The 23,915-nt window shown below is 50.2% G+C and overlaps 1 protein-coding gene and 1 long non-coding RNA gene across 2 annotated transcripts in view; one reads left to right on the top strand and one right to left on the bottom strand.

Annotated features, from left to right (window-relative positions):
• Positions 1–21,361, top strand: part of CD99L2 (CD99 molecule like 2) — a 29,772-nt gene extending 8,411 nt beyond the window's left edge. The window contains exons 2-11 of the mRNA XM_064426922.1: positions 6,818–6,883; positions 8,877–8,915; positions 10,318–10,413; positions 10,629–10,709; positions 11,544–11,636; positions 13,230–13,292; positions 14,314–14,349; positions 14,544–14,657; positions 17,048–17,113; positions 17,534–21,361. Of these exons, the coding sequence (XP_064282992.1) occupies positions 6,818–6,883; positions 8,877–8,915; positions 10,318–10,413; positions 10,629–10,709; positions 11,544–11,636; positions 13,230–13,292; positions 14,314–14,349; positions 14,544–14,657; positions 17,048–17,113; positions 17,534–17,598 (719 nt within the window). The 3' untranslated portion in view covers positions 17,599–21,361. The remainder of the gene's footprint in view (positions 1–6,817; positions 6,884–8,876; positions 8,916–10,317; positions 10,414–10,628; positions 10,710–11,543; positions 11,637–13,229; positions 13,293–14,313; positions 14,350–14,543; positions 14,658–17,047; positions 17,114–17,533) is intronic.
• LOC135304485 (uncharacterized) lies at positions 8,093–14,307 on the bottom strand. The gene is made up of 2 exons (XR_010365867.1): positions 13,799–14,307; positions 8,093–12,780 (listed from the first exon to the last, which is right to left on the bottom strand). It is a non-coding gene; the product is annotated as an uncharacterized LOC135304485 (long non-coding RNA).
• Positions 21,362–23,915: the final 2,554 nt, after the last annotated feature.

The following is a 23,915-nucleotide window of genomic DNA, read 5'->3' on the forward strand; positions in this document are numbered from 1 at the left end:
GACACAAACCTCAAAGAGCAGCTATCACATTAAAGTTGCTTAGAAAACATCACCTGCTGCATGTGCTGAGATGGCAGAGAGCCTTGGAAACCTGGGAAGCTTTGAGTGCTGATACTGAAGAAAACTGTTTTGTTGTCTTGTGTTGTTGCCAAAGCAGGACTACCTGGTCTGGGACCATCCTGTGATGGAAGAGCTGTTGAAACATCTGTTTCACATAGGGTCAGAGAGAGGAAGCTGCTGTGGAGCCAGAGATGGGGCAGACCTGGCCATCAGCTGCCAGCCCAAGGCATTTCATGGGAAATCCCCATACAAAACCTTTCTTGGCTTTGGTCCTGCTGACCTTGATTTGGCTTTGCTTTCCTTCAGAGCTGTTCAGGGTAGCTGCTGGCACTGGGAGGTGTTTGTCTGTCTGTGGCAGGGACCCTCAGCTTTCAAGGGTTCCTTGCAAGGGCTCCTCTGTGCTGGTAAATAGGGCAGGCTCTGTGTGAGCCAGTTACCAGATGCAGCTGTTGGCAAAGACAAGTCAAGGGCGCTTCCCTCTGGGGTTTTAAATCTTGCTGTGGAGGAGTGGAAAGGCTGTGCAAGAGGCCAGCAGATGAAAAACTCCTCCCTGCTGTGTTTTTTGTCTGGTGTCTGCAGAGGGACCTACTGGCAGCTCCCAGTATGGCCGTGGCAGCACAGACAGCCCCCAGCTGCTCCCCAGGGCTGTGGGACATGGCAGGGTGGTGCTGCTTCTTCAGGTGCTTTGGAGGCAAGCTGGAGGTCTGTCCTTCCACAGCAGGTGGAGAGAAGATGCCTTCAGGCCTTGGTGCAGCCCTCAGCATGGTGCAGGCTGGATGGGCACTGCATCCCTTGGGCATCCAGTGTGTGGCCAAGCAGGTCCCAGCAAGGGCTCCCTTTGCTCACCAAAGATGCCCTTCTGGCACTGCCCCACACCCTGGTGCCAGTTATGGGAAGGAGCCTGATGCAGGCTGGTTTTCCTCACCAGCTCCATCACTCCTGCTGGGTGTAGAGCTTATTGTGTACCACTGCCAAATAATTTATATTATTAGTAAACCTTGAAATCAAATTGCACCAGAGACCTGCTTCTCCTGCGGCTGCCCCGCAGAACCGCGGTGTTGTGCTGTGGCTTGGAGCCCAGGTGAGGCGTGTTGCCCTGAGCTGCAGGCTTCAGAGCTTGCACAGCCTCTGCTGCCCTGTCCTGGGGCACTGGCTGGAGGAAAGGCAGAGCTGGGCTTGTCCTGGGGCTGAGGTTCCCAGCAGGGCCCGAGGGCAGCGTGGGTGCTGGAGCTGCACTCAGGGCAGCAGCGCCCTGGCTGTAGCTGAGGCTTTTTGGCATTTCCCTTGATAGGTTTCAAACAGCCACCATCAGTCCCTCCACAAAGAGAAAGTCTTCATTATGCAAATTCTCATCTTAAAGCTTTATTCATGTGCTTCCTGGCAGGCTTTCCTTTAATCTCAAGAGCGAGATTGCTTGGAATTACCATACACCCTTGTTAATTGCATTAAAAAAAATTCAGCAGAGGTTGTTTTTGCCATAATCAAGAGTGATTTTTGATTAGTACTTCTGAAAATCAAAATGTTTCACTGAGAATAGAGAGCAAGGACAGCAGCATTCCCTCATCCCCTGCCAGGAGCAGGGGTCATCCCAGCTGGGGGAATGTGTCCCACTGCTCTTCAGCGGTCATGCCCTGGGCTGGATTGCTGTGTCCCCAGCATCAGCTGCTGGTCCCACTGCTGGGGTGAATGCAAGGGGCTGTTACTCCCACACTTTGCTTCCCAGCAGAGCCCTTCAGCCTCCTGCCCTGGCAGGCTGCTGACAGCTTGTTTGTGCAGGGCAGCCAGTCTTCCCTGGCAGCAGCTGAGGAGATAAATTGGAAGTTCAAAGTCTGCTTTTCAAGGCAGAGCTACCTTGAGGAGGAGGTCTGTGCTGAGGAGGCAGCCTGGCCTCCCTGCAGGGAGCAGTGCAGCTGCACAGAAGCTGCCTTTAGCCACCTGCTCCACCAGCACTGCTACCAGAGACTGTGACACCCCAGCTCCGAGGAGTGCTGCTCTCCCTACACACGTGGAGCTGTGCTTTGGCCTTAGCAGTCAGCAAGAATTTGGGAATCACAAGTAAATTTCCCATCTGTTTGCTGGCCAGTGCCCAGACAGCAGTGGTGGAGGCATTGGTGAGTCCAGAGCTCTGCTGGTGAGTCCTGGCTGGGATCTGCTCTGCTCTGGCCAGTGGTGTTGTGGTGTCACCTGCCCCAGGAGAGGTCCCTGGGGATGCTCAGTGCTGCAGCAGGGCAGACCCATGCCCTGCAGGGAGCAGGCATTTACTCCCCATGGGCTTTTGGGGTGTGTCTGTGCTGAGATGGCAGAAACCCCAGTGCAAGGATGCAGCCCAGAGGTCCCAGCACAGCTCTGCTCCCAGAGCCCTCCTTCCCCAGCGCCCTGCCCAGAGGTCCCAGCACAGCTCTGCTCCCAGAGCCCTCCTTCCCAGCGCCCTGCCCAGAGGTCCCAGCACAGCTGTAGGTGCCCAGCCTCAGGCCCACCCACCCGTGTGTGCCAGCATCATGACATGGAGCCAAAAAGATGAGGCTGGTCACTGGGGACAGCCTTTTGGCTACCACAGCCCTTGCTCTCCTGCTTTCCTCCTGCTCCCCTGCCCACTGTGTTGCTCCTTGGGTGGATGCAGTGCCCATGCAGCCTGCACCATGAAAGTCAGGCACTTGGAGTTACTTTCTGCTGCCCTTGTACCTGCTTTGCATTCTCCCGTAATCTCCCGGGCTGTCAATCTCGTGCCGTCGCAGCTCTCTATTCCCAGGGAAGCTGAACACATATATATTGCACAAAGAGATCCGTGGGCTGCTGCTAAAAATGGAATACACCTCGCTCTGAGTGCTGCAGACGGCCTGGCAATACACTGGCTGTGAATTATGATACTGTAATTCAAGCTTTGTCAAACAGAGGGGCTTAATTAGAATATATATATAATTGTAAAAACTAAAAAGCTGACGAGTACAATTGTGTGTTTGAGCTGCCTGCTACAGAAAATAATGAGGAGAGAATACATTAAGGCACAAAAACCTTCTACCTTCAAAGAGCAGCTAGCTCTGATTAAAACTACCCCCGGCAAGGCGAGGGGACTCAGCGAGAGCTGGGGGAGTCTGCAGTGCTGGCTTGGCCAGAGCTCTCACCCCTGTTACACAGCTTCTGCTGGACGCAGCTGCAGCCTTGGGGTCCCCCCACCTCCTCATTCTGGCTTTGGGGGCTCATATTGGGTGCCATGTGGTGTCCCAGCCTGGTCTCTGTGGATTGCCGGATTAAATAAAAATATGGAAAACATATCTCATTTGCCTATTCCCCCTCACCATAGAGCTGCAGGCCCTTGGGTGCTCCACTGCCCTTGGCTGGTGGCACACAGGGCTGGAATTGCCCCCAGTTGCCCCAGGGGATGTGTGCTTTCTCCCAGCAGCCAAAGACCCAGTGCAAGGGTAGGGAAAAAAGTGACCCAAGCTAGCCTGGTCATCAGCCCTGACAAGGATCCCTTACTGCTCCCCAGCACTGAGCAACCAGCAAAGGGGGTTTGTGTATCGCTGCTGTTGTGGCCCTGTAACAGGTTGTAGGTGGGGTGTCCTGTGGGGAAGGTGGCACGTCAGGGCATGCACAACCCTGACTCTGCTTCATGGGCATTACAGACAAAATTCTGCTGCAGCTTGTGGGTAGGAATGGGCCCCAAGCTCCCCAGAAAAGTATAAACCCTTACTGTAAAGATACTCTGTGCTGTGCCTGAGCTCCCATCAGTGGGCTTTGGAAGCTCCACTGCTGCAGTGACTCTGGAGCAGTGTCAGGGCCCCAGGAGCAAAGGGATTGCACAGGACAGAGCAGGGAGTGGCAGTGCTGCCTCCAAAAAACTGCACGTGCACAGTAAACACACCTACCAAGAGCTGGTGGGGTTTTCAGTGCCTGGCCATGAAGTAGCAGATTTGTTGCCACTTAATAGCAGAGTAAAAGAATGAGGAGAGCATTCCAGTCTTATCTGTTGGAGAGAGCAGGGGAGTTTGTGTGCCTGTGACGGCAGCGCTTGGTTATTGATCTATAAAAGGTCTAATACATCTCCGTAACACCCTTTGCATGAAATACAGATGTTGTCAGCTTCAATTAACTGGCAATCTATTATTAATCCTTGCTAGCACCTAGGGGAATCTGGAAAAGGATGTTGGTTTGCCAAGGGCAGCGTTGGGAAAGCCCTGGGTGAGGGCTGTGCCAAGAACTGCCGCTCCGTGGGAAGGTTCTACTGGGCAGTTCAGTGCATCCACAGTTTTCCCAACCCTCACTTGGGCAGCATTGCCACGTCTCCCACCAGGGCAGGGAAAGGCCCAGGATGCAGCTCCAGCCCAGGACTCTTCAGCAGTTGTTGTTTACCTCAGCCCCATGAGGATGGAGGGCCCTGAGCACCTCTCGCCCCCCCTGGGGCCAGCTGGCTCTTTGGAGAGGGGGTTTGGAAGGGGCACTCTCCTCTCATCCTGCAGGGAAAGTTTCCAAGGGAGCTGTCACCAAACCCAGGGAGGTTGTAAGTGCTTCTCAGCTGGCAGGTCCAGTGAGCTCCCCAAAGCCAGGTGGAGGGAGCCCATTTTTTGGGACACTGTGTTCCCTGCCAGGCCCATGTCCCCACTGGGAGAACATCTCTGTGCAGTCCCACAACCCCCACAGCCCTTCATTGGAACGTGTGAGCTGCACACAGCCCACAGCTGTGCACTCCTGCACTCGCTGCTTGGGCTCCTGCACTGAAGGCAAAGTGTGGGCAGGATGCACTAGCACAGGGCTCAGCGTGCAGCACGGCAGTGCCTTGATATTGACTTAATCGTGGAGAGCAGAGGGAGAGGGAGGGGAGGGCTCCTGGCATACTGAGTGAGTTGGTGCTGCCACCACGTCCCTCCTGCCAGCTCACATGGTGATGGAACATGTTCCTCCTTCAGGCTGGTAATGCTTCTCATCCCACCAGAGACACAACGTGGGTTTCCCCTTCTGCCTATTTTTAAGCATGCTTTTATCTAGAAAGACAAAAATGATGGACTCCTGTTAGTTCCTGGAAATCCAGCAAAGGCTGGGGAAAGAGCCATTCTGAGAAGGGAAGACTGCACAAAATTGTCAGACTGACAAGGCTGGGGCAGTTGGCCAGCGCAGTGATGAGTGTGTTGAGTCTCAGCAGGGATATTGGTGGCTTGGCAGCCCCCAGTGCAAGCCCTGGAGCTGGGCAGGTGTTTTTCAGCACTGTGGATGGTCTTGCACATTTTTGATTGTGCTCCTTTGCACTGACAGACCACTTGTTAACCCTGCAGCTTCACCCAGGCTGTCAGAGCAGGAGAGCAATGCCTGTCTCACAGTGCCAATATTTCACCAGCAGTAAAGGCCCAAGAGGGGAAGATTTTGGGAAGGGAGGAGAGAGGCATGGAGGGAGGCTGAGGGTGGCAGACGCAGCCCTGCTGTGCTGAGCAAGAGGCCCTTCCACATGCCTCTCCTGTGGATTTCACAGGGATATTCCCTGCCTGGCCTGCTGCTGGCCATCCCTCCAGGCTCGCAGGGAAGCGCTGGCATCGTTCAGCCCGATGGGAAACTCAGCGTGGGCTGGGACACTCATTCTGTGCACCCACTCCAGCAGCACCTAAGAGGAGCCTTTGCTGGGGGAGAGTCCCACAGAGACTGCCCAGCTCCTGCCCACAGATCACATCATCCCCTCAGGGCTGCTGAGTGTTTCACAGGCAGCAGATGAGATGAGAGGTGATGTGTGAGTGAGTGGAAGCGGAGCTGCAGCTGTTGCAGTGCTTAGTGACCACTCTCAGTGAAGTTTTTCACTGAAACGTTGATACCTGCTTTGTGATGGACTGGTGCCTTCCCATTGTTATTGTCCTTGTCAGTAAAGCTTTAAATTTATTCATGAAGCACGCTGGAGCTCAGGTGGCAATAGCTAAATCCATTTAGCAGTAGGAATAAGAGGAAAGCCATTTTAATGTTCTCTTGCAGTGCTGCAGTACTTAGCAAACCCAAAGGATATTAATTACTCAGCATGCTCCGAGATGTAAAAGCATGAATTTATCAAGACAAATACATTCAGAACTAGGGTAAGTCAACAGTAATTAATGCCATGCAAAAAAGAGACAGAGAAAGGAAGGATTAGCTGGCCCTGTTGCAGGAGAACATGATGTAGCCCTGAGTTATCCTTGGGCTGTATGGGACTGGAGTTGTGGTGAGGCATCTCTAACAAAAAAATCTGCCTGTGCCTGTCACGTATCCCTGGGATGGGGGTTTGGTCCTGGTTCACATTTCCAAGGCAGAATGATGCAGGCAGCCTCTGAAATGCTAAGTCGTGCTTGGCAGCCAGCAACAGCTTTTTTATGCAAAGCCTTTGATGCTGGAAGGCACTTGGGAAGAAGAGGGGCATAGGACTTTTTTGTTTGCCACTGAATTTGTCTGCACTGTCCCAATGTTTTCATGGTGTTTAGCAATCATATAATCGTGAGCACAGCCAGAGATGAGTGGCAGCTCAAGAGATGAATTGGTAGGTTCTCCTTGACAAATCTAAGCATAACGAGTCTTTATACCACATCCATTAGGGCAGACAAATGGAAAATCTGGAGGTGGCTGCTCTGCATTTAACAGCCACAGCATTTGGAGAGGGCTGATGTCTTCCTCATCACCAGTGTTGGGTCAGGCTTGGAAAAAAATAGCAAAAAACAAAGCAATTTGAGCAAACAAGTCTAGCCATGCCTTATTTAAAGGTGGTTTACTCGGTGTGGAGTGAGTACAGCCAGTGCTGATTCTTTGTCTCCAGGTCATGGGGATGACACAGATGACTTCAACCTAGAAGATGCCCTGTTTGACCCCGTCACCAGGAGACGTAAGTCACTTTTATGCATTGTTTAAAAGAGGAGAAAACAAATAGGTGCAATTTGTTCTTTGGGATCTGATGCTGGTGGGAGGGTGGTAGAGGATACCACTGCTCATCCTCTCTGCCTGGCAGACCCAGGGTCTGGGTTGCAGCTGGGGGCAGTCCTGGAGGAGCTGCCTGCTGCCCTTTGCTTGCTGGCTCCTGTGAGGAGCACAGAGGCACAGCACACCTGTGCTCTGAGGCACCAGTGGCACTGAGCTTGCCCTTCTGGCTTCCGTGCCTGCCTCAGTGCTGCTACCAGCAGGCCTGGCCCTGCTGGCTGGAGCCATCGTGCAGTGCCTCCCCCAGCTGGGAGGGCAGCTCGCTGTGCCCGGGCAGGCAGGGGCAGCGCCAGCTCCTGCCCTGCTGCCACTGAGGGCGGTGCCCAGGAGAGCACACGGTGCCCGAGGTCACTGCTCTGCCTCACTGGGGTTCCACTGTAGCCCACCAGGCAAAGGAAACTCACTTCCTCAGGGCTGCCCCACTGCTGGCATGCAGCACTCAGTATTTTGGTGTTTTACAGCCCAAGGACAAAACCTGACTGCCAGCACAGCAGCTGAGGGGTGGGAGGAGGCTCATCTCCCTCCCTGGGAGATGTCACCTGCCTTACCCCAGTGCCAAGGCTGTGCCCAATGCCACTGTGCACCCACACACATCTCTGGCTCCATTTGCTGCCCAGCCATGGAGATGCTGTGGCAGAGCTGCAAATGCCAGCACCCAGGACCCCTCACTGCCCAGCACTCCCCAGGCAGTTCATGGTGGCTGTCCCCAGACCCAGCAGCTGGCAGGGCAGCAGCAGGGATTGCTCTGTGAGCGATGCCAGGCTCTGGGATCAGGCAGAACATACCCATATGTATGGAAAGGAAAGCTGTAACAGTGTTTGCCACCTCTTGTGCTCTAGTCTAACAACAGAGGGGCACTTGTGCTGTGTTACTTTGGAGTTTATGTGGAATAGAGGGTGCTCTCTGCAGCTCTCCTGCATAGGATAGAGCATGGAGTATCAGACTTGGTCACAGGGCTGATGCAGCTCATCTAGAATTTTGCAAAAGCCCTTTAATGCAGCATGTGAAGAGAGCTGGTTAGAAATGACTGATGAGCAGCTCATGTGGAGGGAAAGTGGTGTTCTCCAGGCTGGAGTCCCTGCAGTGAGGGAAGGGAAGAGGCAGCACTGTCCCCATGGCCTCCCCACATGCTGCATCCCACTCTGCATTTGTGTCAGCCCCAGAAAAAACAAACCAAGGGTCTGGAGTTGGGTCACATCAAACCATACCAGCACACTGGAAATGAAGCCCAGCAACACCACTCCAGTCTAATGGAAATTAATGGGAATGGATCAGCCACAGCTCTTGCTCATAATTTATTCATATACTTGGTAATGCCAGCCACTATTAATAGGCAGTGGTTTCCATATTGCTCCCTCCCTCCCCCCTCAGTGGCTGGCTGTAGCTTGTTTTAGCCCAGGAGCAGCCAGGGGAGGCTGGGATCTGAGTATCAGGGTGTCACTGAAAGCCCTCCAGCTGACAGGGAACCTCCTGTGCCCAACACAGCACGGGAAATTACCTGTCACTGGTCTGCCTGACCAGCCAGGGACACCAAAGCATTGGCACCTCACTGCTGGTTTCCACACTGTTGTGTACAGTGTCTGCCCTTCCTGCCTGCTGCTGGATCCCAGAGCCTTGGGGCAGATTGCTGCAGCTCCCTGCTCTCCACCAGCTGGGTGGGATGCTGGCTCAGCTCAAGGTGGAGCACTGGGCTCCATTTGAGCACTGGGCTCCATTTTCACCCATAGGCTGATCCCTGTGGCCACACACTGTGTGCAGGGTGTTCAGGACCCTGTGCCCCGAGTCTGCAAATGCAAATGTCACAAAGCTGTGAAATCTTTGCCATTCATTCTCAGTCCAGAGGTGACATTTTTGGTGATGCCTATGACTAACAGTTTTCCTCCCCATCTCTTTTGTCACAGCCACTCCCAAGGGTCCCAGAAGGCCGGCGGGTGGGACAGGTGAGACCTTGCATGCACATCATCTCAGTCAGTGTGGTGCACTTCCCGTGGGGCTGAACTGTGTGAGCCCCAAGGGCTGCCCGTGTGGGGCTGAGTGCTGCTGCCTCAGGAGCTGCTTTGGGACCCCTTCACTTGCCCATAGGGGCTGGTGTGTGCACCTGCACTGTTCCTGTGTGGCCAGAGAAATGCAATATTGATATTTCTGTCCATGCTGAGGGTGAGTGGCAGCGGAACATTTACAGCCAAGGCAGGATTTTGCACACTTTGCAGTATCCTAATGGAAAAGACACAAATCACTGCTCAGCTACACAAGAGCTTTTGTTCCTGTCTGCATGGCACCTGCTAGCTTTCCTTCCAGGAGAAAGTCTAGAGGATATTTTCCTTCCTTTTTTTATTCCAAGATATCCCCAGCCTCCACAGAAAGTGCCATTTTGGTGACACTTCTCCATCCAGGGGAGAATGAGTCTCTTACTGTTGGTGCACGTGAAATGTGCTGTCTGGCCAGCTCCCAGCAGTGCCACGGTTGAGGAAGCTCCCTTAAATTCACACGAGTTCTGTTGCCAGCAGCTCCTCTGGCTCAGCTTTGGCCAAAGAGTCCTGTTAAATATAGCACAGTCACAGGAGCTGAAGGGCTGCTCAGTCCTGCTGGAGGAGCCTGCAATAAACTGCATCAGAGGAGTGCTAAGTAAATCCACTCACCCCTGCATGAGGATCTTGGCACAAATTTAAGCCAATTCAACTGCATGGCTCCTTGGCCACCATGGTCTTTGGTAGGGAGAAGAAAAGCCAAGTGCCAGAGGCACACGCAGGGCTTCAGTGCTTGGATCACAGCCTGAACGAGAGGTTGTTCCATCCAGGGAACTCCCCCTGGGAAATGGACACATGTGGAGGCTGAGGCTTTGTCTCAGCCAGTTGCTTCTTCCCCAGGGAGTGTTTTTTGGATGAATGATAGCACTGAGAGGCTCCTGCAGTAGATTCCTGGCCCCTCTCTGTGCATGCCCTGCTCAGCCCAAGGTCACTCATGGGCAGCTGCACAGGGAGCAGCGTCCCAGCCACTGGCTCAGTTCCACGGCCCCTTCTCATCCCCCCAGCTCTCAGGAGATGCTGCAGGTACCAGCAGGACTCCCCCAAAAGTGAATTACTTTGGGATTGCTGGGGCTGGGCAGCAGCCACAGCTTGGATGGGGAGACAGAAACGGTGGCCAGGCTTTTTTGAATCTTTGTGATAGGTCAGGATTGAGCAGCAGAGTGGCTGGATGCCCTTTCCAGCTCTAGCCTGACGTGTGTGGGAGGCCCTGGCAATGGTGCAGCACCATTGCACAACACCCACAGAGCAGGGTGTGTGCCAACAGCCTTGTGCTGTCCCCACAAACAGGAGTGTAACAATCCCTTCTCTCCTGCAGACTTCGATTTGGCTGATTACTTTGACACGCCTGTGGAGACTACCACCAAGGCAGCCAAGCCGACTCCCAAGCCCTTCCCCAGGCCAGGGAAGCCAGGTAATGCAGAGCTCCCTGCAGGTCCAGCCTCCCCAGGGCCCCCAGAGGGAGGGTGCCCCCGTATCAGCTGGAATTGTGTAAAGACCAGAGCACTGAGCTGGCCCTGGGCAGCCCCAGTCTCCCAGCAGGGTGGGGGTGTCCCCACACAGCACTCATCTGAACCACCTTTCAGAGGGGAACAGCATTTTGGTTTTTTTTCTTTTCCTCCCCTTCAGACAGTGGCCTTTGGGATGTCATTCGCACCACCACGACCAAGCAGCCAAAAACTACAAGAGCCCCTCCTAAACGTAACCCAGGTGAGCATCATCCCCACAGCCTCTGCTGCTGGCACAGGGGGAGGATTTGGGATGTGCCAGGATGGTGGCACTGCCCTTGTCCTGCTATTTCTAACCTCTGTTTGCTCACTTGAGACACCTCGAGAAAAAACAAATATCAAAAACCACAGAGAGGACAGGACATCTGAGCATTACCCTGTGTTTCCCAGGGGACCTTGGTGGTTTCTGGACCATGCTTCATTCCCATGCTCACTGGAAGGCACCTACAGGCTCAGGGCACCCTGTCAGCTGAGCATTTTGCTGCCTGCCCAGGCAGGGTTTTGGTTTGAATCAGAATAAACTCAGCAGAGCACGGGTGGGAGGGCTGAGGAGCTCAGTGGGCTCTGTACTGGGCTTTTAGCTGCTGTTTGTCAGAGACAATATCCTCTGTCACCCAGGCAGCTCAAAGGACCAGCTGGGCATTCACAGAGGAAAATAACTCCAAGGAATCAAGCCACAGGCTGTTCCAGCCAGCACGTGAGCATGGTACAGCCACCTCCCTCCCTTCCACTGCCTGGGCCCTTGGGGCACCAGTTTGCCTCTGACTTTTCCTACCCCTCCTTTATCTGATTGCCTGGCACTGCAGCCATGGGGACCGTATTCCTGCAGGAAGGACATACTATTCCCCACCAAAGCTGTGTGGGGGAGTGGAACAGGATGGGCTTGGAAGATGTGCCATGAGGCTCCATAGCAGAATTGGGAAGTGCTTGTGTCTGGAGCTTCATCTCTTTCAACAGTGTTTTTCCCTGATTAATTAATTAATTGCAGAGTTCCTCATCCTATCACCACATTGCTAACCCTGGTCTTGTTTTCTAGAAAAGGATCCTATGGATTTTGACTTGGCTGATGCCCTTGATGATAAGAACGATAGGAAAGATCCTGGGAGGCCGGATGTAAGGCCAGGTGAAGGTAGGCTGACCTCTCCTCTCTGTCCTGCTTGCTTCCAGCTCTGCTGTTCCCTGGGCCTGCAGGAGATCCTTCCCAGCCTGACACCATTCCCCCCAAGAGATGGGATAAAGAGAAACAGGTGCTGCCTGGTGCAGTGTCCTGCCCACTGCCCCTGTCCTGCCTGCTCAGAGGGGGGACATTTGCACAGGCAGCTTGGTCCTGGGGAGGGAAGGAGCCTCTTCCTAACAACTTGCTCTGTGTCTGTGCAGGTTTTTTCCCCTAGGGTCTCTTCTGATCCATTAAGTTGCAGTGGTTGTGTTGAGTTCCCCCATCCCCAAACCCAACAGCTCTTCAACAGAGGGTATGGGCTGTGGGGCTCACACTCCCTGCCAAGGTGAAAAGTTAGAGCAGGCTCAGGTCCTGGCCTGACACACCCTGTGGGCTGGGAGGGTGGGAGGGATCTTTTTCCATCTCTGAAGTACTCTGGTGAATGAATCATTTGTCTGTGAGGATTGTTCCCCTGAGCACTTGAGCTGGGAAGCAGACTTTGCACGGCTGGTTTATTGATGTTGGGATGGCTGTACACCCTGCTCACACGCCTAATTAACAGGCAGGTATTTTATTACATTGTATTAACTAGGTGACTTGTCTGCACTTTGGTATTCTGGGCTTGCTGAGTTTTCAGGCTGCTGCAGGAAAGGTGGAGGTGTTGAACTGCTGGAACGTGGCACTGGCCACAAACCAGCACACACATTCCCCCAGCATTGCTGCTCTCTGGACTGCCTGGGACCTCTCCAGGCTCTGGCATAGTCAGGGCTTTCATTCTTTTCACACTCATTACTGAGCCCATAAATCTGGTTTTTGTGGTAAGCTGATGAATAAGGCAGTCTCTTCCAGTTAAGGCAAAGGAAATCCTTCCCAATGCACAGCATCAGAGGAGGAGCCTTTTGCTGCCTCTGCTCCCATCACTCACCTTGCTGCACACCCAGCTCCCTCTGGGACTGCAGCTGAGACCTTCCACAGCACCACTCATTCAGCTGCAGGTCCACAGACCCCGTTTCTCTGTACTTACCCTGTAATTAATTAGACTTGCCCACTACAAGATAACTTTTTTGTGTGTACAAAACGTGCTGGTGCTCAGTTTTTCCCCCGGACTGTTCTGTCCCTGTGGGAAGGATAAGTGTCAGCTCCTGCCTGCAGGACCCCAGGCCCAGGTGGTTCAGCCAGGGACTCACTGATCCACAGCAGCATGGTCATGGCAAACACAAACCACTTCTTCCTGCCTCCTCCCCTCTCAGCCAAAGCTGACCACCAGAACATCTAATGAACTTTTAAATGATCAGTCATTTGTGATTTTCAGTCATCCTCACTCCTAAAAATCACTTATTACAGTTAAAAAAAATAATACACTAGCATTTGAACTAGTCAGTTATTACCTCTCCTATGACCTTAAAGTAATTCAGGGTTAACATCTGGTAATTGTGAGAGAAGCAGTACTACTTTTTGACCAGTCCTAGTGCCCAAGGGGGGATGGAACAGCCCCTGATCCCAACCTCTGGCACAGCTGTGGCTCCCTCAGGTGCCAACCACTGTTTGTTCCCATTCATTTTAAAGGATTTTCAGATGATGACCTGGCCAGCATTGTGGATGGTGGCTACAGCCCAGACAAGAAGAAGGGTGAGTGGTGATCTAGGTATGGTTGTTTTCTTTAGCAGTCATGGCTCAGGGTTACCCCCCCTGCTTCTAGAAAAGGCCTTTACAGAGCTGTGCTCACTTCCAGCATGGGGGCAAATGGGGTCTGAGCCATGGAGCCAAGGGAGAAGTTCTTGGCTTCTGTGGTCACGCCTGGTGCCAGCCATTGGAGATGTTTGGTTTTGAGTCCATGGAGGCTCTGCAGCTCCAGCTGCCACCAGGGCAGACAGGACCTGTGTCTCCCCATCACCTCCAGGGCACCCTGGTGCCATGCCATGGCTACATGCCTTCATTTGCTTTTCCCCACATGACCACCAATGGCTGGAACAAAGGGGAAATCCAACAACAATCGGATAAGCCGTTCACAAGGCTCCACAGCATTAACATTAAAAGCAGTCACATCAAGAGCTGAACACCATGAGCCTAATCAACATTTAATAAATCCCCGTGCCAAGGACAAGATGCATCAGAGGCATTAATACAGTGCTGACCTGCTTCCATAAATTCAGGATGTAAGTGACTCGGCAAGGACTGCAGCTTCCAGTGGGAGCAGCTTCTCCTCCCAGCCCAGATTCTCCAGGGAAGGTGATGGCAAAATAGACTTGAAGCCAACTGAGGGTTCCCTGACATGATGGAGCTCAGCCAGTCACCTCCCTGTGATAGCACCCATGTGCTGTGTAACACTCTGACAGCCCTTCAGGTGTTCCCTGACACGGAGCAGGGGAGGTGTGAAAGGTGGGGGTGAGGGTAATTGTCACACACAGGCAGAGGATGCCCCATGCACACACAGAGGGAGAGGAGCAGCTTCAAAGCCCTCAGAAGCAAAAACAAGCAGCGCAGTGGAGTGTGGGGCAGCAGAAGTGCTGCAGCATGGAGGCATCTGCCCAGCCCCAGGCCAGGGCTGCCCTGCCACCCCTCTCCCGTGTGTCCCCTCCCTCCCAGCCCAGCAGAGCAGAGCACAGGGGCAGAGGGGTGCAGGGGCACTGACAGGATTGTGTCTCTGCAGGTGCCAGTGGCAACACCGACAACGACTACAGCGGAGGTGGGTGTGCCAGGGGTGCTGAGGAGGGAGGGCTGCTGTGAGGGTGTGCCAGGGGTGCTGAGGAGGGAGGGCTGCTGTGGGGGTGTGCCAGGGGTGCTGAGGAGGGAGGGCTGCTGTGAGGGTGTGCCAGGGGTGCTGAGGAGGGAGGGCTGCTGTGGGGGGTGCCCATCACGAGCTCTGTCTGTGCCCCGCAGTGGCAGAGACCGGCACCATCGCCGGCATCGCCAGCGGCCTGGCCATGGCGCTCATCGGGGCTGTCTCCAGCTACATCTCCTACCAGCAGAAGAAGTTCTGCTTCAGCATCCAGCGTAAGTCCTGCCCCAGCACCCACCTGGGCCCCACTGCCACTCTCCCCCCAGAGCCCCCAGCTGGCAGCACAAAGCCCCAGGTCACTGAGCCCCCCATGTCAGGCTTTGCACAGACAGGAACCCACCAGCAGCCCCAGGAGCCATTGCCACCCCTGGGGTTTACACTGCCCCTCACACAAACACAGCTGCAGACCAAACCATCAGTACCAAGCACAGTAAATATGAAAAAAAAAAATTCCCACCCCAAAATAAACAAACCAACACCCCCCCAGATCTCAGCAAGCAGTAAAAACTCACTGGGATGCAGGGAAGGGAACAGGGGCAGTGTCTGCACCTGGGGCTTCAGCCCACTGCACCCTCAGCAGGTATGTGAAAATCATTGTAGTAAACTGCAAATTAAGCAGCAGAATTTACCTTAAAACACCTTTCGGATGAGCTGCCCCTTGAAGCTGCTTGGTGCGGGCATTGCAGGAGAGTCCTCACAGCCTCAGCCCACAACACTCACCTGACCATGCTGGGCTCCTGCAGCTCTTTATGAGAGGGAAGTTACAAGCAGCTGAGTTACAAGCTTTTTTTTTTAAATTAATCAATTGAAATCTCCTGTGAGTCCCATTTGCTCTAAGGAAAGGGTGTTTGGGGTTGGAAATTTCTGTTGGGATCTTGCTATTTTCCCAGTTGGGCCTGAAACAAACAGCATTTTGGTAAATTAGATCAGCAGGAAAAGTCAAATGAATGTGATGGAATGAAACACTCTTGTATATTCCCCCCACTTAAATGATATTTTGGCAAGAAAAAATAATAAAAAAAATGGAGTAAAGGCTTTGATGAGGAGGAAGCTGAGAGACACAAAGCCCCAGAAAGGCAGCAGGAAATTAAAGTTAATTATAAAGGAGGATTAATTTAAGCCATCAGACATGGCATGCTGGGCTAATGTCAGGCCTTAGATGCATTGCAGTGCATGACAGAAATCTAGGAGTTGTCAGACGCTGCTTTTTATTGAAAAATATAAATTCCATTTGCTGTTATTCCAGCAAAACACGTCTGACCACTCACTTGACACACGAAGGAACAGGCTTGGTTCCTTCTCTGTCCTTCAGCTTTGAGTCTGTTCCGAGGAGCACTTGCTGCTGATTCCTCTAAGGGAGATGCACAGTGCTGCCCAGGACTCTCCATCCCACTCTCTTTTCTTGCACCTCACCTGTACTCGCCAGCCGTGCCCTGGGCTGAGGCTCAGCCCTTGCTGTGCCTGGGCAGGGGGCAGCTGTACCTCCCCTGCCTCCACAGCTTGGCCAGCCACTGCCTGCAGTGTCCCTGCTGGCCTGAGGGCTTTATGGGGGTTTTCTAGCCAGCTGCAGAACCCCTTTCTCCTGTGTCTGGAGGCAGCAGCTGTCCCCTTGCTGCCCAAGGCTCCCCCCACACTCCTGTGGCTTGGCCCTGGCACCATTCCCTGCCTCCCTCCTTCGCTGGGAGACACCAGTGAGCCCTGTCCAGACCTGGTGGTGAGGCACAGCCAGTACCTGCCACACCCCGAGCTATAGTTAGATGTGCAAACAAGTTATAGAGGCCTAAGAAGTGTGTGCTGCATGGCCTGATTGCCTCAGGCTTCATTTGCAGACCAGCACCCAAATCCCCTTCCCTGGTCCTTCTCCAGTGGATGCAATGGCTAGCACAGCACTCCCACCTCTGCCTTTCCCCACAGCTGTCCCTCAGGGGAGCTGCTGAAGGTGCCTGAGATCTGTGGCACACCCCAGACTGTCTTAATTCACCTCCAGCTCTGAGCTGGGCCCCCTTCCTCCTGCCCACCCTCCTGCAGCCACCCCTGCCACCAGTGCCCAGCCTTGCTCCTTGGCCTTGGCTCCACTTGTTGATAACGTTGGGAACTTCTTTGCATTTAAATAAGGGACTTATTCGGGATTTGACACCCCACTGGGATCCTGCTTCATCACCACAGCCCTGCTCTGAACTGCTGCTTGAAGCTCTGCATAACTTAGCTTTTAATGAGGCTGTGGCACATCTCTGTGCTGAGGCACACAGCAGTGCTGTCCGGGAAGCCTTCCTCCCTTCCCCTCCCGCACTCCTCAGAGCTCAGCTCCTTAGACAGGAATTAGCTGGGCTGTCTCTCGTGATAAAGATGAAGCAGCAGCCTCAGACAAAAGAGCTGCTGCTGGAGCTGTGCCTGCCAGGAGCTCCGTGGGCACTTTGAAAACCAGCAAGTCTCAGCACTGGCTCTAAGTTACCGAGGTTTCTGTGCTGCTGTCACTGAGAGGAGGTTTCACAAAGGTGTCTCAGCTTTTACAGCTCTGTGCCCATTACCAGAATTTTTAAGGCATCAAAGCAAATAATTTAACTTTCTACCCTTCCCATCTCACTGTGTTTATTGTACTTCTCAGAGGGACTGAACGCAGAGTATGTGAAAGGAGAAAACATGGAAGCCGTCGTAAGCGAGGAACCCCAGGGTGAGAGCCTTGCATCCCTTACCCCTGCCCGCACCCCTCCTCACAAACAGCTCTGCCGAGGCACTTCCTTAAAGTCCCGGTGCTGCACGGAGCTGCTGTGTCCCTTTGATGATGGCACCGCTTAGGGGATGCTGCAGCTTTTGTAAAACACCCACCACCGTGCTTTTACCCCTTTACTGCACACAAAGGAAAGCCTGGAAAGAGCCCAAGGAGCTCTGCTGCAAACGATGCAGTTAACATTTAGCTTTCATGTCACCAGCCACTGAGAGTCTTGCACAAGACAAGCATGATCCTTCTTTCAGTGACAGACAATCAGAGCTGCTGCAAAGGCTTTTCCAGTGTCACACACAATCAGCCAGTGCTTGTGCCCTGGTTCCATCGTATGCTATTGTACTCATGGGTTTTTTTCTTTCTCCCCAGTTAAATATTCAGTCCTGGAAACGCAGTCAGCAGAGCCACCAAAACAAGACAGTGCGAAGATATAAAGCGTGACCCAGGGCTAGAAAATAACCAGTCAGCAGCAACAGAGATCTTACGTGCTTGTAATTTAGCTTTTAATTTAATTTGACTCCAAAGCTATTTAATGTGTATTTAGGCTTGAACTGGCTTTTTATTGCTCTAGGCTTTAGGGTTAGACTGGTAGCATGTGTTTATTTTTTTGTGAAGAGGTTTATGTTTACATGGAAGTAGTAGTGTAGGATTGGTGCGCAGTTGGATGGAAATCCTCAGAAGGTACTTCAGCTGTGGTCAGTTTTCAAGAGCTTACAGGTATGAGGACAGTGAAGTGCCTGTAAATAGCAATCCAAAGCCAAACCCTGCAAAGCGCCTCAGCCACCTTCTGCCTTCAGCTCCGGGCAGTGTCACTTCCAAGGTGGGGACAAAGCTGCACATTTCTTGAGGGTGGATTGCAGTCCTCCGTGTAGCTACACCTAAAAATGAAGTGCCTAAGGTGGGTCCTTGTGTGGGGCCTTGGGCTGAGCCAGGTGACTCCCTGCTCCCAAGCCAGGAGTTGAGGATACTTCACCACCACCACCCAGCGCTCGGCTTTAACCAAAGGACCTGATTTTCACACCAAGTCACAAATGCAGTTGATAGTAGTGTGTGCAGTGTTCACTTCCAGCAAATGCCATTGCAGTGCCCCACTGTGCTGCAGAGCAGAAAGGAACTGCAGTGATACAGTTTGTCTTAAGCTGCACCAGGGGAAGTTCAGGTTAGACAGCAGGAAAAAACTCTTCACTGAAAGAGTGACTGGGCACTGGAATTGTCTGCCCAGGGAGGTGGTGGAGTCACTGTCCCTGGACTTGTTTAAAAAAGACTGGATGTGGCACTCAGTGCCATGGTTTAGTTGATGAGGAGGTTTTAGGTTAGGTCATAGGTTGGACTTGATGATCTCAAAGGTCTTCTCCAGCCTAATTCATTCTGTGATTCTGTCTCTGTGACTTGAGATACCTACATTGTCACCACAATTAAAGCTGTGTGCATATGGATGCTTTCAAGGACAGGTTCAGATCTCAGTCACACTAGAACAAGTGACTGATTTAACCCAAAAGAAAATAAACAAAGCAGGTATCTGTTAAGACCTGTAATGCTCAGTACAACAGAACTCAAGCTTAACAAGATGCAGTCCCCTCCTTCTTTTATCAGTAACTATCAGGAGTGCTCCCAGGCACCCAGAGGCAGAAAAAGGATTTAAGCTTCACTCTTTGTGTCGCTGGCTAACCTGCATGGGGTTCCTGCAGCTGCCTGGAAGCACTGGGCTGTGAGTGGTGCTCAGCAGGACACTGGGCTGCACTGGGACACTGCCCACGCAGCCCCGGCCACGCTGCTGAACCACTGCCTAGACCCAGCCTTCACTGTCTTGCAACAATTTCTGTTTAGATTTCTAATCCCTCCCCAGCAACCTTTCTGACTGCTGCTAAAATATGGATAACTGCCACTTTCCAGTACATTTTTCCAAATCAATGATTGCTTCAAAAGCATGTTCTCAAGTGAAGGAAATGTCACTTTACGTGGTGTAAGAAGTACTCACTATTTATATATAAACCTGAAATGTGAGCATTCTGTATGGGTTTTTTGCAAATTCTGTATTTGATGAACGTGTATTAAGAAAACCAAGGCATTCAGTATGATGTACAAATTCACAGCTTTCAGGTAGACATGACTTCCAGAAGGCCTTGCCAGGAGGTGAAGGAGCCCAGGAGCATTGCTGTCTAACAGCTCCATTTGGAATGAAATTGCCTAGTAACTTGGTTAAGTATTTTGCAATAGCTGCACAATTCTTTATGCTCTTTTTAACACTTGCATTCTTTAAGCCTTATACTAGCTCTGGCAGAACAGCTACAGTGGTTTATAAGGTGCCTCACAACTATTCAGAATGCTTAGGCTACAACAATACTACGCTGAACTGCTGCTTTGTTTTATGAATGTCTGGAATAGGAAAGAAATGTTAATTATTGGCTCAGATAATGGAAGCACAAGAAAGAGATGGGATACACTGTTTGCTTACTCCCACAGAAAAGTTTTCATGGAATAAATGTGGTCTGCAGAATTTGCAGCAGGAGCTCAGGTGCCATCTAAGCCACACAGCTGAGTTTGTGTATCTCCAGTCCCAAGCACCAGCACTTGTTTTTGTTCTTACCCAAACACATTTAAAGCTGTAGCATGAAATGTCTTCTGTAAGCTGTTGTAGATGAAGTGTTGCAGCAGGGCATTGATGATCACTAGAAGCTGTTTGCCCAGCTTAGATCCAGTGCCCATAATTCCTCCTCCACTTTGCCAGTGACTGTCAGTAGTCAGTGTGGTTTGAAGAGTTCAGCACCTACCCCTCCTCTGGGGAACTCTTCCACTGGGGCACAGAGGGAGCACAAGTCTAATTCTAAATACTGCAGGTCACAAATTTAACAAGGAAAGGCAGCAAGCTGTTTTACTGGAAAACCCACCTCAGTTTTTGGGACTCAGAAGCTGCTGCTTTTGCTTATAGTCTCTTCTATAAGGCTGGTGACTACTTAGTGTAGTTTGTAGGTATGTGGAAATCCATAAATGCACAGTGAAAGAGAACAATTCCAAAGTGAATAGTGACAGAATTCAAGATTTCTCTAGGATTTCAAATAGGAAAATACTTGCAAATTCTGCAGTAGAGAAATTAGGCTTGGCCTTCAAAAGTGAACAAAAGTCAGAGTCTTGGTGGTAAATGTCAGCAAAGGCTAAATTTTTTTTTTTTTTATTGCTGTTTGTCCCCTCTTCCATCTGAACTGCCACCAGTCTCTGAAAAACAGGGAGTTTATATCATCTATATTTTAGGCATTATAGCAACTGAGAGGTTTCCTGTGTATTTTCCTAGCAGTGATCCAAGTTCTGGAACAGCTGACCCAGCACTGACCTCTACTTTCATTTAATTACTATTTATTCACTTTAAATTGGGATATGGATTTTTAAAAAATCCTGCATTTAAGCTCTGTATACATGGCATGAACTTTCTTGTCCTTTATTAAAAAAGGCAATAAACCACTAGAAAATTGGTTTGCTGTTTTTTTTTCCATGTCCAGTCCAAAACCTGAGATATAAATGTCCTGAGAGTTTTTGTACTATGTATGCTGTGAGCTCTTTGTCTTATGACACCTCACTTCTAAAGCTATTTTAAATGGCAATAAAATGATTCAGAAAAGGTTTGTCAAAGGTTTGACAGAGAAAAGAGAGAACTGAAAGAATTCAGCTGGCTTTTTTCATGTTTATTCTTTCAATTACTTGCATTTTCCTTTGGCAGTACTTCGTTTCAGATTCCTCAGCTGAGAATACTCTGACACAAATTTCAGATCTTTTTGGCACTATAAACTCAGTCATTTTCAAGCAACCCCACTAACGAACCCTTACATGCTCCACTGTCATCCTTAACTACTCATTTGTTGTGATGAAAGTGGAATTAGTCCACAATACTGTTTCAGATTCTGAAAAAGAACGACGAGTCGGCAGGCTGAGGCTTTCAAATTTCTTCTCTAACAGATGAGGTTGAGGAACAAATGAAGTTCAGAAACAACAGGGTTGTGAAATTAGAGAAATCTTTCTTTTGAGTCAAGTTCTGACTTAGAAGCAAGACAGATTCCTTGCTGCTGAAGTGACCTGTACCAAATGAAGGCTGAATGTTATGCTGTAACAAAATACATTTTGTTAATGTGTGTGAGGGTCACGGGGGTAAAAACCAGAATTTAACTACCTTTGAAACCACCAAATAAACCAAGTTGACTAGAAGGACATTTTAGACTTGATTTTTTTGTGTTTGTTTTGGTTTTTGTGTTTTTTTTTTTTTTTTTTTTTTACATTGGAAGTAAGCTGCAAGTGTTTGGATATATCCTTATGGTGCATCACCTCTCCTCTAACTACACTGAAGACTTCATTTAAAAAAACAATCCAAACTAGATTGTGAGAAAACAACTACCACTATGGAAACTTTACTGGTAAAAAGGGAGTATCTGCATGGACACACACACAGACACACACACACTCTCACTCCCTCCTCAGGTCAGCAGCAGCTAAACTCGAGGCAGTGCCCTAGGTTTCCTGCAGTTTTCTTTACATTTTCACACCCAGTAGGACAAATCTCCCATGCAGTGCAAACTAAGCTTTGTATAATGATGTGATGCTCAGTCTCACACTCAAAAAAGGTGGTTTATATTTCAAACTAACTACTTCTGACTCATGTTTCTTAACTCTCTCCCCCCAACTGCCCAAGATCTGGCAGGTAAAAGCTATCAATACCCTCTCAGTTCAGCAGATATGGTCTCAGCAAATGGACATTCCTTTTTGCTTTTTACCATAAATGTTTCACCTGGGGAATAGTCTGAATTGCTCATTTTACTGTGTCCTCTCTTGTGAGGCTTAGTGCACATGAATGAGAGCTCTTGATTCCTTGTTTTCAGCTTTCAGAGAACCAGATGTTCTTGGTGTTACTACACACAGCCCATGAATTAGTACAGCTTCTCTTGGAAAATGAAAGCAATGAAACACTTCTTGTTTAAAGCTCTAACTCCTTGAGAAGGCTGCCTCTGCAGGGAACAGAACCAGGCAGTTAGGAGTGTTTACTGGCTTTAAAAGCCTTCTTCCATTTCAAGGAAACAGCAAAAAAATTACTTATCTATACAGGGGAAAGAAGTGTAAATTCAGCTCTGAAGCAGGACTTAAAAAGGCATAGTCTCTGATGCTGCTGATTCACTTAACTTACTTTACAAGCAAAAGATGTAAAGCTGGTTACCAGGGCTTCATCCCCTTCTGGGACACTGGATTCAGGCTGCACTCCCTCTCATATGCCACTGAGAATAGGAAAGTCCTGCAAGCCCAGTGTAACTGCTTGCTGTCTTTGCACATTCCCCTTATACTGAGCAGTCAAAACCAACAACCAAAGCAGAAGATCTGGTGTTTGAACCAGAAGTTAACAGCTCTGTCCAAGGTGCAGACAGGGAATAGGACTCTGCTTGTCCCTTAGCTAGTTCAACACTGCCTTATTGAAAAAGAAAAGACAGAATTAGTTGTTAAATCAATAGGAAAAAATCTGATTATCGGGAAGCAGAGTGAGTACAACAACAATCATCTCTTGAGTGTAAAGCTATGCTCTAACTGCCCATATGAGCTAGAGAATACCTCTGAATATTTCCATACTAACATGTACAAACGCATCCATTGTGCTGACAATGGGACAGCAGGACCCTCCCCAGAGCTCTGCCCGCACACCAGGGACTCACTGAGCTGTGCTGAAACTGGTGGATACGCAGCCAGTCAGCTGAAATAACTGATATGCTGCTAAGCAAAACCAAATTCTCAGAGTTTAGCTTTAGAAATCCAAGCTTTAAAAATCTCAGAACGCCCAAGCTAATCCAGTCATCGCTTTTGCAATAATTATATAGAAAATGTTGTGATTATTAGCACAAATATAGAGAAAAACTTCAAAAGATTTTCTTTAGCACTGCATTTTGGAGATAATATGCTTTACTTTAATATACAGTTGAAATGTCAAGGAAATCTGAAGTACGGAAGAGTTTAATTCAACACCAGCTCAACATATTTTGGCAATGTAAAATTCACTGCTGGCACACTGTTCAGCAGAACCATTTTTACAGGAAAACATCTTTCATCTGTTTAGAAAAAGCCTTAAATTGGTTAAGAGATGCAACATTGCAAGCCTTCCCAAACTGTGTTTGTGTAGGTGAATATTTATTATGAAAAGCATTCACTACAGCAAAAAGGCCATGTTGAAGTACCCTGCACTGCACAGTAAACGTGTAAGACTGGATACAGCACTTCAGCTCTCCAGCTGAAGTCAGGAAGGTGCTCAGCAGCTCCCCTGGCTCATTAACTGTGTGCTGGGTAGAGTTAATGCCCAGAAGGAGACACAGAAAAGCCCGTCGTGTACTGGGAACAAAAGTGCAGCAACAAATGAATACTCACAGTCAGTAAAACCCACAATCACCATAGAGAATCAATTGGCTCTTAAAAACGGGCTTAATTCCCACCAGCAGAACCTGGAGCAATACAAGCACGAGTCAAAAAGCAGAGCTGCAATATTTAAGTTTCCTAAGGAGAAGGACCAGATTTTCATGAAACTCAGCAGGAAAATGATCCAGGGAAAATTTGCAGCATGCACCATTTCTAGGCCTTCCAAGAATGCCAGTGAGTAATTTTCTAAAAGGAGGAATGTTACAGTAATCAAATCTCTCCAATATGAGTATTTCTGGAGGGAGTTGCAAGAAAGTTGGGAATGTATATTTAACGTGACAACACAGTTAAATTATTACAGAAAAAATGCTAGTAGGAA

Source organism: Passer domesticus, chromosome 7, assembly GCF_036417665.1.
Source record: "Passer domesticus isolate bPasDom1 chromosome 7, bPasDom1.hap1, whole genome shotgun sequence".
NCBI classification, from domain to species: domain Eukaryota; kingdom Metazoa; phylum Chordata; class Aves; order Passeriformes; family Passeridae; genus Passer; species Passer domesticus.